Source organism: Montipora foliosa, chromosome 14 (assembly GCF_036669935.1).
Source record: "Montipora foliosa isolate CH-2021 chromosome 14, ASM3666993v2, whole genome shotgun sequence".
NCBI classification, from domain to species: Eukaryota; Metazoa; Cnidaria; class Anthozoa; order Scleractinia; family Acroporidae; genus Montipora; species Montipora foliosa.
In genome coordinates, this window is record NC_090882.1 from 25,169,995 (window position 1) to 25,186,343 (window position 16,349).

The following is a 16,349-nucleotide window of genomic DNA, read 5'->3' on the forward strand; positions in this document are numbered from 1 at the left end:
TCTTTTATACACATTGAATTGCACCTACGTTCGAGGCACTATTTTATGGCAGGATCACGCCAAGACCCTGTAGATCTTTAGACTTTTATCCGTACTAGCTGCTCGATAAGTCGTTGAACTAGTCGACTGAAAGAAAAATATTACACAAGTAGATTAATGTTTTAGAATGCCGAAGATAGGCTAAAAAGGAATGGAACTGATTTCGTGAATATATACTTACAATTTGTATCTTCTAATCTACACGATCTTATGGTTTGATTTCTTCTGTTGACTGTCTTTAACGTTCTTGATCGGAGGTAAGTAAAAAAGCGATTTGCGCGTTTGCAGTACAGTGTCGATTTATATTTTTCTGAATTTCTAATTAGTTGTCACCTTTCAACTCACGCAAACTTGCTGCGATAAATAAATTGCAAGAATAGTTGCATACATTAAACCAGTAAGCGAAAGAACTTAACGCGCGAAGTGCGAATCACTCCGCCCCAGTGCGAAAATTAGAAGTTACCTCTAATTGAGCAACGACTTAAACATAATCGGTATTCAATGACTCGAGATGTCACAAATAACGTAATGTCTATTACATAATGCTGGTCTATGTATTCCCTTGATGGATCCTTGATTAAGAAAGGTTCGCATTTAATTCGTCTTTTGTTGCTAAAAGACACAGCTTGTGAATCGGCCTGTCGTATTCACCGTCCTGAGTCTTGATTCTTGTCTTCCTAACCAAACCATCGTTTCCTGGGTATGTTGCAATGATTCGCGCCATCTTCCATAGGGATCTTTTGTGATTTGGGTCTATCTCTAGAACTAAGTCGTCGACTTGAAGGTTTTCTCTGGTGCGAAACCACTTATTTCGTGGAAGTAGATTTGGCGCAAAGTATCTCATCCAGCATCTCCAAAATTCGTTCACGCGATTTTCTGTACTTCTTAAAAGATGTCTTGGGTTGATCCTTTCTTCTGGTTCTGGTTGAGGAATTGAAAGATGATGTCCTATGAGAATATCGTTTGGAGTAATTGGCGGGCTTTCCCATATGCTGTCAGAACTTGGGTATAAAGGACGTCCATTGATGACGTAGGTTGTCTCCGCGAGAAATGTTCTCCATTGCTCTTCGGTAAAGGCTTGATTCTTGCATGTAGCGCTCAGACTTTGTCTGACTGACTTGATGAGGGTTTCCACGACGCCATTTTGATGACTGGCATGAGAGGTATTCCATTTCCATTTAAAATCGCACGAGAAATCTTCGGATAGAACACCTTCAATCTTGGGGACGTTCCAACTCTACATTATTTCCTTTAAGTACCCTTGTGCGCCTACAACATTTGTCCCGCAGTCGAACCAGCAAATGCACGGGTGACCACGCAAACTCGCGAAACGACGGAATGCCATCAAGAAAGCGTCAGATGTTTTGTCGGTCACAAGTTCTAAGTGGACAGCTCTTGTTGTCATGCAGGTGAAAATGAGTACTTGGGCCTCCTTGAGCGTTTTACGATTAAGCTTGATGTGCAATGTTCCAAACATGTCCATGGCGGTGTTGAAGAATGGCGGGGTGCCTACTGCAACTCGCAAGGATAGGATTTGTCCCATGAGTTGTTCCAATGGCTTCTTTCGGAGCTTCCTACAAGTAATGCACTTTGTTGTGAGTGCTTTGGACATACCACGAACTCCAATGATGCAGTACTTTCCCCTTGCCTCGTTAATTAGGCTTTTGTACCCACAGTGTCCGCGTCTTTCATGGAGGTCACGTAATAGCAAGATGACAAGAGGGTGATCGCGTGGAAGGATAATTGGGTTTCTTAATTCTTGTGGCAGCGATCTGACATCTTCGAGTCGTCCATGAGCTCGAAGTAATCCGTTTTCGTCCAGCTTCGGAGTTAATTTCTTGTCAATGAGAGAGGGATCTAGGTGTGCCTGACTCCACTTGAATAGCTGTTTCTCCGAACCTTGCAATCCTTGAACAGTGATTGAACCTGTCTTAACATTCTTTTTTCTCGCATTCTGAATAAATCGGCGAACGTAAGCGAGTGTTTTCCGTATCTTTGAAAATGTAGAACAGGTATTCAACAGTTGATGAAAAACGGGGTTAGTATCTTCTTCAGACTTATCCAGATCAACTTTGGTTTGAAATTCCGCTATGGCTGCCTCGTGTTGCATTGGCGTTTTAGTCTTCTCGATTTTCACTTCCATCAAGACACCAGCTTTTGCTGTAGGTTCGATGGGGGCTTTAGCTTCAAATTTAGGCCATTGTCCTTCGGGTAACTGCAGGAAAGAGGGTCCCTTTATCCAGTCTTCGAGTTGTGATGGCTCTATTCCTCTAGTGAGAATGTCGGCTGGATTGAACTTTGACCTGATGTATCGGAAGTCTTCCACCCCAACAGTTTCTTGGATTTCTGCTACTCGACTTGAAAGGTTTGAATTGACGTGATGGGGTCTTAATCCAAGAAAGGACAGTAGAAGAGTCCACCCAGAAGATCCTCTTGCTGTCTTGGATGTTCGCAAACTGTAGAGACTTTTTGCAAGTTTCATATATCCTTGCAAGTGTTAAACAGCCCATGAGCTCCAGTCTCGGAATCGTTTTTCTCTTTAGTGGGGCTACGAAGGACTTGACTAAAACAGGAACGCACTTGTAACTTCCGTTCTTTAACTCCCATCGGAGGAAAATGACCGCTCCGTAAGCTTTTTCGCCACCATCACAGAATCCATGAATTTGTGGTACCCCAATCGCGTGGCTTGGTTTTAACTTGCGATCGAATTCGACTGTTAAGAGGTGATTCATGGCTTGCAAATTCTTCATCCACTTGCTCTTGACTGCTGTAGGTAAGGTTTCGTCCCAATTGTAGCCTGAATGCCATAAGTCCTGCAAGTCGATCCTAAATTTAATAGCTACCGGCATCACAAGACCGATTGGGTCCCACAATTGTCCAATAAGACCCAGGCAACGTCTCTTTGTCAAAGGGTCCATCTGGTCGAGTTTGTTCCTTTTCAGGGAAAACTTGTCTGTTTGTTTATCCCATCTTAGACCAAGAAGATCTGCCCAGCGTTCACCGTTGGACTGGTCAATCTCCGCACGGTTTGAATGCCAGGCTTTTATCTGGAAATGACCTTTCTTAAGAATGGCGTCAATGTCGCTGATAATCTGTTTTACTTCCGTTGTAGTTGCTTTGGAACTTCCGATATCATCTACGTATATATAGTCTTGAAGTTCTTTTGATGCTTCTGGGAACTCGGCTTGAGATATCTTTGCTAGTGTGTTGATGGCATTCGTTGCTATGTCGGGAGCTGGCTAATCTCCAAAGTTCAAGCTGAGCCATTGGTATACTGTTGGCGAGTTGCTAATCTTACTCCTCCAAAGGAACCTGTGAAAAACCTGGTCGTCGGGATGAACCAAGATTTGATTGAACATTTTGCGTATATCGCCGATAAAGGCTACTTCGTTCCACCTCCATGCTGCCAAAACATCCAGGAGACTGTTGATGTAGTTTGGCCCTTTCTCTAGGTAATCATTAAGGGACAAACCGTCGTGACCTTTCGAAGATGAGTCAAAGACAAGTCGAACTTTTGTTGTTCTTTCCGGTGTTAACACGGCTTGTAAGGGTGAGTACCATTCAGGCTTGCTGTGATCAATCTGGTCGGGAGAGACTTGAATCACGTAGTCCTGCTCTAGAAGCTTTTGGACTTCCTCATTGACAACATCGAGACACCCCTTTTTCTGGAATGACCTCTCCGTGGAAAACAGCCTTTTCAGTGCGATGCCATAGTTACTTTGTTTGGGAGGGCCCGCTACCGTCCAGGGCATCTTAACTTGTATTCTTCCGTCAACCAGGGTAGTTGAGGCTGCGAGGGACTTAACGAACTTGCTTTCGCGTATCTCGTTTTCGCTACACGTACAAAGGTTGGTCGGTTTGACGCCAAGGAGATCTTGGTGAAGAAGTTCTTTGATGTCGTCTACGACATTTGCTGTTCTGATTTCAACCGACTGAATTTCTGAAGTAGTAGAGTTGTTCTTTTCAAACTGTCCCATAACGTACCAACCAAAACAGTTTCGTTTCGCAACAGGTTCCCCTGGCTCTCTGGACACTGTGTGGATATCAATGAAGGCTTCTGCAAAGTCTGTACCGACAAGGAGATCTATGGCGCCACCCGAAAGGTGTAGTTTATCACAAACGTGCTTGAGATGAGGTTAGTGTCGCACTAATTCTTTGGAAAGCGTTTTTGCTTTACTGCAGGGCCTTGTAACAGTGTACACTTGAAGGGTCTTCTTAATATCATCGTCAGCAGGTGAGGCAACAGTGCTGTCGATTATCTGTGATGCTTCACTTTTCTTCTTCCCACCAGCCAAATTCATGGTCAGATGTGTTGCTGATCCACTCAACCCAAGTCGTCTGGCTGCATTCTTTGAGAGAAGACTGGTATTGGATCCAGAGTCTAACATCGCAAGGACTTCAACAAATTCTCCGTTTCCGATCATGACTCCAACTTTGAGTCATGAGCTTTAACTTTTCTTTGTGATGAACAGCATTTTCTTGGATGTTACCATTTGATGTACTCGAGGGGGCCTGGCACTGAATTTGGAAAGAAGATGCTCTTGGATTTGGACTTGAGCTTGTTTCACCAATCTTTTCATTGTGAAGAGATCGGTGATGATTTTTTCTGCATTTGTCGCATGTTGAACCGTCTGGTTTCCTGCATTTGCTTGTATGATGCTTTCTAAGACATTTACGACATCGCCAATGTTGCTTTACAATCTCCCATCTCTGACTGATAGCTAACTCCTGGAACACAGGACAGGCAGCGAGGTGATGTTTTGTTTTACAGTTAAGTGGACAGGTGTCATCATCGGGTTCTTCGCCACTTGCGGCATTGTTCTCAGTTTTCCTTGGGGTCCTGTATCGGCGACTCTCGTTTCTGTCTTCAGACACGGTGTTATTCTTGCCCCTTGAGCGGACACTTGCTTCTACGTGCAACCAGGTGATGAGGTTACTGACAGTTTCCTCTTTACCTTCTCTTTTCATTTCTCTTCCAAAATGAAAATTATCGTTCGGATCGAGCTTGGACAAAAGTTGAGACATAAGAAATGGCGCTTCCGAAGACTCCAACACCGGACATCCATTATCTTTCATATCATTCGCGTAGGATGATATTGTCGTGGCGAAGTGCGTCAACGACCTGGAGTCTCGTTTTACGGGCTTAAGGCTATTTATTTCGAGGAGCAGTTCGTCCATTAGTTTACGTTTGTCTGCAAATTCTATGTCCAATATATTCCACGCGCTATCAATGGTTTTGCAAGTTTTACCTTGTCAGACCACCACGATTCTCTCGGCAATGCATTTCGGAACCGTTGCAGTTGTTCATCTTTATCTTGATCGTATTTCTTCATCCAATGATTGAATTATTTTCTCCAGGTAGCATAGGATCTGCGACTGCCGTCCCATGTTGGTACCGGTAATCGTTGCAGACCACTAGTGTTTGGTTTTGACCTTAAGGTGTCCGCCATTTTCGTCACTGCTGATGTCACGGATGCCATTGAAGCTGTCAAGGTCTTCAACGTTTCAGCGTCTTTTGAAGACGATTCCGTGGAATCTTGTTCCTTTTGGCAATCTGAAGGCAATCTGAAGGAAATCAGCTTTTACTTTGTCTCCAAGTTTCTTTGTTGTCAACAATGGTTCCTCCTCTGCGGTAATACCTTCATCAACCAATCTGTCTAAAATGGTTTCTTGTTGCTTCTTGGTGAACCTGTATCTTGTCTCCACTTGATTGAATGCTGCCTGTAAGGTTTTTAACTCTGGCCTCACTGAAAAGATTATTTCAAATTCTTCTATTAATTCGTAGAAGATCGTTACCATTTTCCCTGCGAGGGTCCTTCCGTCTACTTTCGGCGGCATCTTTGTAGGCTCGATGCAAAGTTCGGAGATTCGGTATCTTCGGCGTGGATGATTTACAGCATTGATTTGGCGGGATCCTCTGGACAAATTTCGACTGAATCGCACCTACGTTCGAGGCACTATTTTATGGCAGGATCACGCCAAGACCCTGTAGATTTTTAGACCTTTATCCGTACTAGCTGCTCGATAAGTCGTTGAACTAGTCGACTGAAAGAAAAATATTACACAAGTAGATTAATGTTTTAGAATGCTGAAGATAGGCTAAAAAGGAATGGAACTGATTTCGTGAATACATACTTACAATTTGTATCTTCTAATCTACACGATCTTATGGTTTGATTTCTTCTGTTGACTGTCTTTAACGTTCTTGATCGGAGGTAAGTAAAAAAGCGATTTGCGCGTTTGCAGTACAGTGTCGATTTATATATTTCTGAATTTCTAATTAGTTGTCACCTTTCAACTCACGCAAACTTGCTGTGATAAATAAATTGCAAGAATAGTTGCATACATTAAACCAGTAAGCGAAAGAACTTAACGCGTGAAGTGCGAATCACACATGTAACCACTGCTCGCCTCGACTAGCTATTGCTAAAGGCAAGCGCAGTGCACTTTGAAAATGTATCAAATAATGAAATGCTACGATAAATGGAATAAACGGAAACGGAGATTGTGATCCATTTCCATTGCTTTTGTGTTCGTCACGTTTATAGCTAGATGCTTCGATGTTTGGGTATTCACGGTTTCAGCGGTGTCCGTGTGAGAGCGAGCGGAAGCTAGACTTTCGGGTCACATTCGATTAGATTGAGAGAAGAATATAAAGAGATTACGCGCGTGAAATGCGAAAAATAAATGAGTTCCTATCCAGAATTTACCTTTTACTTAGAGGAAGAGAAAGTACAGTTGTTGAATGGAAGCTGCCCCCGATAGTTTCCCACATTTCGGGTTGTTACTTGGATTAACACTGCTGTTAGTTATTCACACGCGTTTTTGACATAAATGTCTAATTTTGTAGTTCCTTAGGTCTCACGTTTTTTGCGTGTTGTACTGAAATAATTTGTTGTTTCCCTTTAAGAGTAACTTAATCGTATCTAGCCCTCAAAATACGAGTCACTCCTTTTATCACCTGGAAGGCAAGAGATCATCTCTAACGAATCAAAATTTAAGGAATCATTGGACATCTCGTAGATTAAAGTAAGTTGAAAACTTTCTAGTTTGGTGTACATCGTTTTTTTAAAGTGTCTTTGTTCTTTATTCGATTTCCGTTTAAATATTGCTAGTGCTAATCACCCTTACTTGCAGTCGAGGACTGAATTGCGAAGGGTGCGGCTCACGACATCGGGCTGAAAGCATACATCATAGGACATCTCGTAGATTAAAGTAAGTTGAAAGCTTTCCAGTTTGGTGTTCATCGTTTGGTTAAAGTGTCTTTGTTCTTTATTCGATTTCCGTTTAAATATTGCTAGTGCTAATCACCCTTACTTGCAGTCGAGGGCTGAATTGCGAAAGGCGCGGCTTACAACATCGGGCTGAAAGCATACAAAGGCGCCTCTGGCTGCCGCTATACAGTCCATGTTTGATGTCAGAGCACAGCACCACAGCTCGATGTTAAACCAGAGTACCCGGAGAAAAACCCTCGAGTCAGGTTGAGATCGACTGATACTCAGCCCACATGCTGACCAAGGATAGAATTGAACCCCGGCTTGCAGTAGTGGGAGGCCCGATAGATGACCATTAAGCCACCCTGACACCCAAATCGCGTGATTAGCCTTCCCCCCCCCCCCCCCTCTCAATCCCTCCCCCTCCCACCAAAAGGAACGTGGTTTGATACCCCGGTTATTTGAGCTTCTTGTAAACAACTTTGCTTTGGGTCTGGAAGGGGGAGGGGGTATTTTAGGCCTTTTGTTGTAGTTATTGTCTAATGGACTCAATTACTTTTGTCCAAGGTTGTGGTTTGAACCACATACGAAGACGGAAGAATACACAAGAAGACTTAGCCACACGGCTTAATTAAGGAATTCACGTTCACAAATTTCTATTTCCTGTTTTGAGTCGAATAGCTCAAGTTTTTTATTGCTACAACAAGTTCCAGGAATTTCCGAAATAAACTGTGCGTATTGAAATATCAGTCTCTGTGGGTTCACTTGGTTCACGAATATAACACTACCTCGTCCCCTACAAACACATCCATACGCTATATTGTGCCTTTCCATAGTATTCACGATACAAATAGGCCAAACAAATCTCAAACTACTCGAAAACAAAGCAAATTCTTCGATAAGAAATGCTAAATTCTTGTTTTGACCCGAAAGCCTCGTCTTCGCACCTTGTAAAACTAACACCGCTAAGACGTGGGCTCAACTGTAATAACAGCTATTACAAACTCCAATTTGATTGGCCACTACACCTCACTGTGAAAAGAGTTTATCTTGAAGTTAAAATAGATACGTTTCGTTTGTGAGGAAACGAAAAAAAAACTAAGTAGTGTTTCGTTTCCGGACTGAGAAGCTCTGGGGATGATGAGAAATATGCCGCATTCGAACTCAATTCCCTGGCCTGCTAAAATCCATTTTACGAGTTACCAGAAGTACCTGTTGGGTTCCTAGGTTTTTTTCTTTCTTATTTTCGGATTGGCTCAGCCAGCATTATATGTGAGCGTTAACCGTGCTCCTCCAGCTCGGCTCAGGTCGGCTGTGATTGTCAAATTGCGTTGGTGTTTCGATTTTCATTATTCCCAGTTGAGAACTTAAGCAACAAGTCGGTTAGTGCGCGGCCTTGGTGCAAGAGGTCTTCAGTTTGCTTCCCGGATCTCACATGCTTGTTTCGACTTCTTTCCTTTCAGTGTAGCTCAAGTAGCTTTAATACCTGTAAAATGGAGCACTGATGAAGAGGGGGAAAATGAGAGCACCGTATGCATCAGGTTTGTCAGTTAAATTACTGTTACGAGTTATCGACGTTAAATATAGTTGCTTTACTTTACTTTTTGCTATTTTCAAAGTGGTCACTTGTACTACTGTTACGCAGGGTTTGAGGATCCAGAGATGCTGTTATGCGTGTTACACAATTCATCTGATCCGCGTCATCTGGAGAGACTGGCGTTGGGGCTCAGTACTCTTATGACACCTGATTAGCGCGGCATTCCGAAACTCTTGCATTCTTAAGGTATAAACTATAGGATTTACAAAGGAATTGGCGTAGAACAAGACAGTTACGGACTGGTGGATATTAAATCTGGCCTTTTTGGATATTGTGTTGAATCTTCTTACATTGAGGACAGCGTTGAAAAACGAGGGAAGAACGAAGATTGTGCTGAGAGCAGTGACAACGAATAACGTGGCTGTCAATTTCCTGTCGGAGGCCCCTGCCCCAGATAGCTGTGGAGGGGCATTCCTTTTCACATGAAAGATAATAATCATATAGGATACTATGACGGTCGAAAGGACACTTATCATAAGTGAAGCCCAAACGAAATAGGAGGCTTTTAAATCAGTAAGAAATAGCGCAGCCTCTACAGACGACAGGACAAGAGCTAATAGCCAAATGCAAACAACGGTCTTTAAATAGATCCAGTTCGTCAGTCGAGAATGTCTGAAAGGAAATAAAGTTGCATGAAGGCGTTCCAACGACAGCAAGGCAAGATTAAGCAGGGAGCAATATTCAAAAAATTCATCAAAGTACATGACTGTGAACTTTTTCCAACTGAATCCACTTTTAGCTTCAAAGGTTTGCGTATGGTAAATATGCATGGGCCCTGACACAGCTCCCACCAGCAAATCAGCCACAGCCAGGTTTATGATCAGGTACGTAGTGCACTTGCGTAGATGATGATTTCTTGCAAAGGTGATGATAGTGAAGCCGTTTATTAGAAATATGATGACAAATTCAGCGATGTAAACTGCAAGCCACATGGTATTCAACCTTTTCGAAGGATCGTCTGTTCCTGTTTCATTCGGCATTCTCAAGCTAAGTCAGATTCAAATTGTCTGGCGTTGTCTCTTGCCTGTTCTAATAAGTTGAAAAATCAAAAGATTAAATTTGCTGATAAAGAAAGTCTCCCTTTTTAGCCGGGGCCGAAAATTTCAATTGGTTTTATCGATACGAGTGACTGGGGTCCTTTAAGAACAGTTACTACGACGGCAACGTTCCATCCTGTTTACGTCGTACAATGTGGATGAAATTAAAATAAATTGGTGCGAGCGGTTTCAAAGTAAAAATAGAGACTATAGGGTTCATAGTTTTACGCTCACGTTGTCGTCAAAACCTCGAAATTGGTGATTTCTTGTTGTTACGAAGTGCACCGCAAAAATTGTGTTAAAATGCATGCTGCAAGTGCAGCACGATTATTTTTTGTGGCGATGCCGTTGACGTGGCAGGTGGAAATTTGCGTTTCTCTACAAATCCAGGAAACTTGTTTTATTTTAGTTCATTTCTAGCGTGTTTTCTACAGATATCTATCTTACTAGCAAATTGTCAAAAGCGAGAGACACTGAGCTGGAATGTACGGGGGCCCATAATTAAGTGACTTTCTGCAAATTAAAGAGTTGCGGCTAATAAAATAAAGTTGCTGCAAATAAAGTAAAGTTGCTGCAAATAAAGTAAAGTTGCGGCTGATAAAATAAAGTTGCTGCAAATAAAATAAAGTTTCTGCAAATAAAGTAAAGATGCTGCAAATAAAATAAAGTTTGTTGCAAATTAAAACATCAAGAGTATTCGCGCGCACTGAAAGAAGGACAGGTACAAAACACTGGTCAAAGGTCATTGTTTTATCAATACAAAAACAACCCTAACTGTTTATATATGCAAACATTAGGCCTAATTAGGCCTAAGGTTAGCTTTAATGTATGTTTAGGATACTTCCTGTATTGTTAAAACAATGACCTGTGACCCGTGTTTTGTACCTGTCCTTCCTTCAGTGCGCGCGCATAATTTTAATGTTTTAATTTGCAGCAACATTCTTTTAATTGTAGCAACTCGTTTTGCAAATTTGCAGAAACTATTGTGAATTTGCTTGCGGCAACTTTATTTTATTTGCAGCAACTCTTTAATTTGCAGCTTGTTCCTTGTGGGCCACCGTATGGAATGAGAGATATTGCATGGATTTATAACAAGCAATATTTTAAGGAGCCTCTGAATCTTCTCCATTTCACTTTCTAGCACTGAATAATTTATGGAGGTCACCGAGTTCGTTACCACGACGCCACCTATATTTACTGGGTTGCCAAACCCAGTCGGAATCTGCGTTTTATTTCGTCGTTTTTTAATTATTTTATTTAAGAAGTGTCTTTGTGGGTAGAGTCATCTGTGCGTATTTTTGCTAGGCTTCAGGGGGTAGTAGAAATAGTAAACTATTTACAGCGATCTTACCCGCACTCCTATTGAAGTATGGAGGTCTGGCGGCCACCTTCAGATGAAGATATACAGAACAGTAAGCACAACTGAGAGATTGGGAGGAGAGGGAGGGTAAAGGAGATCCGAAGGTGGCTATTGGGAAGGAGTGCAGGTTACAGTGTATAAAAGGAGATACATGTAGGAGACGCCTTACAGAGAATGCTTGAGTCTTCTATCGAAATGATGATGAATGCATTTGGGGAATACCTCTTATATTCGCTTGGGTAAGACCGCTGTAAATAGTAAACTATTTACAGCGATCTTACCCGCACTCCTATTGAGGTATGGAGGTCTGGCGGCCACACAGGAATAATACTAGAACACAAGGTACTACGAATAGCCAGTCCAGTAAGCATACCCAGTCTCAAAAGAAAATCCCCAAAACTAAAACCCGAAAGAGGAAAAACGTGAAAGGAAAAAACAAGAGCTAAAGGGGAAACCTTAAGAGGGAAGTAGACGTTTAGGGAAGGACGTAGCGGGAAATGCGGTGACGAAATTCTTTAAGTCATTAAAAATCAAGATAAACTCGCGAGGCTTCTCGAGACTGAGGGGAGCAGGAATCTGAAGCAAGCAGGTCACAGGGGGCCCCAACCCGGAGGACATCGGCTAACTTAAGGTAATACAACGCAGTTTTTGAGTTCGTCCAACCAACATGCGACATAACATCTGCCGGTGGAGAGCCCGACAGGGTTAAGGTAACAGCGCAGCCTGAACGAAAACTATGGAAAAGGGTTTACACGAGATGGCATTAGGAAAGGTCTTACGTGGGGAAAACTAGAGTCAAAGTTTTCCCCCTTATATTGGCCTTTGAAGGGTCGAAAAAAAAAAAAAAAAAAAAAATTCGTGTACGTCAACACAGTTTTGATCCAATGCAAAATCTTGGGAGTGAGTTAGAATGGAGCACACTTGGAGATACGTTCCCAGGCAGGAAAGCAATTGTGGAGAGAGAATGAAGGGGTAGTAAATTGGCCACCGTACAGAGATTCTAAAAGCTGACGTTTCGAGCGTTAGCCCTTCGTCAGAGCGAATTGTGGAGAGAACCTGCGACAAAGGTTTCCGGATCCCGAAACGCGAGCATAGAAGGGTCTCCAAGGGCATGGCCATCAAGAACTGCTTCCACAAATTCCAGAGAGACATGGCCATTGTTATCTGTCATCCCCTGAGCCATCTCAAGAGGTGAGTTATCAAACTTGACCCAACGTACTGAAGGTCTGGGTACACTTTTGGGTTGAAATCAGGAGTAACTTCCCATTCCGGAAAGATATAGGCGAGCTTAAAGCGCTTGGGAGGGGACTAAAAGAAAAGAAAAAAGTGAAAAAGAAAATAAGGGAGGAGATGGCTCAAGGGATGACAGCTTTGAGCCTCAGTAATCCGAGAGGGAATTAGACTCCCTTTCAAAACTGTCATCCTAGAGCGGGGCGCAAATAGGGAGAGAGAAAGAAAATTAATGGACTCTAGGACAATATAATTTTATAAACTAGCAAATTTAGAGGGAGATACAAGAAATAAGAGAGATCTACTTATAAACGCCACGACCCCGCCTAGAATACGGGGAGTAGCGGTTTACAAATTGGCTACGACGAAAACATCTATTCGCGAAGTGGAAGACCTTAGATAACAATGACCTGGACCAGGTTGAGTCCGCGATTCTCGAAGTGTCATGCGGACTTTCCCATAAAAATGGCCTTGAAGCTCATCAAAATGGCGGCGAAAGAGTAGAGTGCTCCACTTGTAGGATACATAGTGTATTTAGTCTGGAAAATGTTCTGAAGAGCGTTTCGAATGATTTCACGGGTAAGTCGGCAGGAAGAATGCTTTTTAAATAAAATCTCAGACCTTTACTGTGTGAACACTAGTTTTCTCTCGTGTTTCGGCTACAGTCATTGTTATTTAAATGATGCCTTGATCATTTCTTAAATAACAAGGACCGGAGCCAGGTCATGTCTCGATGATTGGGGAGGGGAGACGTTGGAATAATAGGGCTTTTTACAGCGATCTTTGCTGTCTGCGGAAGCTGTAAACAAAGATACATGCCAAATTCGAAGGAAATGGCGGTAAATACGCCCTCATGGAGTCAACAGTTCTCTGAGAGCTTTTCTGATTATTCGGGATATGTTACGAACTTGGAAGATGCTATCAAACTTATAAAGGGGTATGAAGTCAATACAACGAGTTCATTTACCGTTACATACCAGACTAGAGGTTTTGGAAAGTCTCCAATAGGTAAGATCTCTTTTTTTTGTTTTTAATCACTGCAAGTTTATTATAGGTCTTAATTATTTGTTTCCACAAATGTTATTGTTATTGACAGTTTTTGGCAATTATGGTGACTAGGGACTGGGATGGGGCCATGGAATTTGTAGCAAAGGAAATTATTGTAAATTCTTACCCACTTTCTACGATGGAAATGATAAATTAAATTACCCACAAAATGGAGCTTTTTCAAGAACTTAGGAAATAATCACCCTTTCCTTTAAGCCCCTCCCACCCACCCCAGGTTTGCAAGCTGGGGCAAGGCATCTCCAACAAGACTCCATTGAGATCCACCTAGGGTTGCAACAGACAAGAGGTATTTCCCAGTGGCCACTGGTCAGGCACCTGTATTCTAGGACATGTATATTCTAAAAGATGGAGCATTATTAAAATATTGAATAGCCATTTTTCTATTTTTTTAATACACTTTACTTGTCAAAAACAAACAGTTTTGGCTAAACAGGTCAGTTTTCACTCAATTTTACATTAAATGTCAGTGAATCATTTAGTAGTCAGTGCACAAAAATAATCACTTCCAATCACTGTAATCTAGTCTAACACTTTCAGTTGCTACAAAATTCCTTGTGTTGCTCATGACTATTCCTCTCTTTGAATAACTTTTCCTCTTCACTATGTATCAGTAACATTATTATGATAGGCCATTCGGTTGCAACAGTAAATACAGAGAATGGGAGGAAAACTAAAAAATAATCCAAGGCATCATATTTACTGGAAAGATGTCCAGGCAACGAAGGGAGTGCATCTAGAATTCGATGGGATTCCTTTCGTAATCCTTTGACACAAACTTTGGAGTGCCAAAATGGTCCAGATCGCAACAGGGCACTAAAAAGAAAACAGTCATTATTATAATAATAATACATTATTATAATAATACATTATTATAATAATGCATAGGCTTTACATACTGTGGTAAATTATTATTATTATTATTATTATTATTATTATTATTATTAAATATTATTATATCAATGCACATTATTAAAAGAAAAAAATATATATGATGATTCAATTTTACCTTTTTGCTAAGTGACTGTTACTGATACATAGTGAAGAGGAAAAGTTATTCAAAGAGAGGAATAGTCATGAGCAACACAAGGAATTTTGTAGCAACTGAAAGTGTTAGACTAGATTACAGTGATTGGAAGTGATTATTTTTGTGCACTGACTACTAAATGATTCACTGACATTTAATGTAAAATTGAGTGAAAACTGACCTGTTTAGCCAAAACTGTTTGTTTTTGACAAGTAAAGTGTATTAAAAAAATAGAAAAATGGCTATTCAATATTTTAATAATGCTCCATCTTTTAGAATATACATGTCCTAGAATACAGGTGCCTGACCAGTGGCCACTGGGAAATACCTCTTGTCTGTTGCAACCCTAGGTGGATCTCAATGGAGTCTTGTTGGAGATGCCTTGCCCCAGCTTGCAAACCTGGGGTGGGTGGGAGGGGCTTAAAGGAAAGGGTGATTATTTCCTAAGTTCTTGAAAAAGCTCCATTTTGTGGGTAATTTAATTTATCATTTCCATCGTAGAAAGTGGGTAAGAATTTACAATAATTTCCTTTGCTACAAATTCCATGGCCCCATCCCAGTCCCTAGTCACCATAATTGCCAAAAACTGTCAATAACAATAACATTTGTGGAAACAAATAATTAAGACCTATAATAAACTTGCAGTGATTAAAAACAAAAAAAGAGATCTTACCTATTGGAGACTTTCCAAAACCTCTAGTCTGGTATGTAACGGTAAATGAACTCGTTGTATTGACTTCATACCCCTTTATAAGTTTGATAGCATCTTCCAAGTTCGTAACATATCCCGAATAATCAGAAAAGCTCTCAGAGAACTGTTGACTCCATGAGGGCGTATTTACCGCCATTTCCTTCGAATTTGGCATGTATCTTTGTTTACAGCTTCCGCAGACAGCAAAGATCGCTGTAAAAAGCCCTATTATTCCAACGTCTCCCCTCCCCAATCATCGAGACATGACCTGGCTCCGGTCCTTGTTATTTAAGAAATGATCAAGGCATCATTTAAATAACAATGACTGTAGCCGAAACACGAGAGAAAACTAGTGTTCACACAGTAAAGGTCTGAGATTTTATTTAAAAAGCATTCTTCCTGCCGACTTACCCGTGAAATCATTCGAAACGCTCTTCAGAACATTTTCCAGACTAAATACACTATGTATCCTACAAGTGGAGCACTCTACTCTTTCGCCGCCATTTTGATGAGCTTCAAGGCCATTTTTATGGGAAAGTCCGCATGACACTTCGAGAATCGCGGACTCAACCTGGTCCAGGTCATTGTTATCTAAGGTCTTCCTCGCGAAGTGGCCGGGGATGTCACAATAGAAACATACGAGACGCTGGGGCCTGGAGGACCCTCTACCAGAAAAACCAGGCAGATCTAGATTAACGGTGGGAACTCGTTGGGTGGGTTCTGAACTAAGCGACTTGTCCACCTTCGAGATGCGGTCTAAAACCTGCGTATATTCTTTATCGGCAAACAAAGCAATAAAGTAAGCTTGAAATAGTAAATAATCGAATTTCCAGCCAAAAACATGAATGCAGAAATCGGATATCTGGTGCTGTGCTCAAAGACATCTACAAACCGATATCGGTGAAAGAGGCTCGAAATCAGGAGTCAGAAAAAATTATGAATCCAATCGGATAAATTAACGTTCGCTAGGAGGTAACAAACGCGTTAAACATCTCGAGCCAGGCAACATGTGAACTAAATAAATGACATCGGCCAAGAGGAAACGTATAATAAGAACATCTCATGCCGGGAAAAATTCGATTGAAACAT

The 16,349-nt window shown here is 41.5% G+C and overlaps 1 protein-coding gene across 1 annotated transcript; it reads right to left on the reverse strand.

The window, feature by feature from the left end:
* Positions 1–616: 616 nt before the first annotated feature.
* On the reverse strand, positions 617–4,016 carry LOC137984561 (uncharacterized). The gene is made up of 4 exons (XM_068831722.1): positions 3,363–4,016; positions 2,620–3,278; positions 1,299–2,426; positions 617–1,190 (listed from the first exon to the last, which is right to left on the reverse strand). Exons 1-4 carry the CDS (start codon positions 4,014–4,016, stop codon positions 617–619), a joined length of 3,015 nt encoding a protein of 1,004 aa, XP_068687823.1.
* Positions 4,017–16,349: the final 12,333 nt, after the last annotated feature.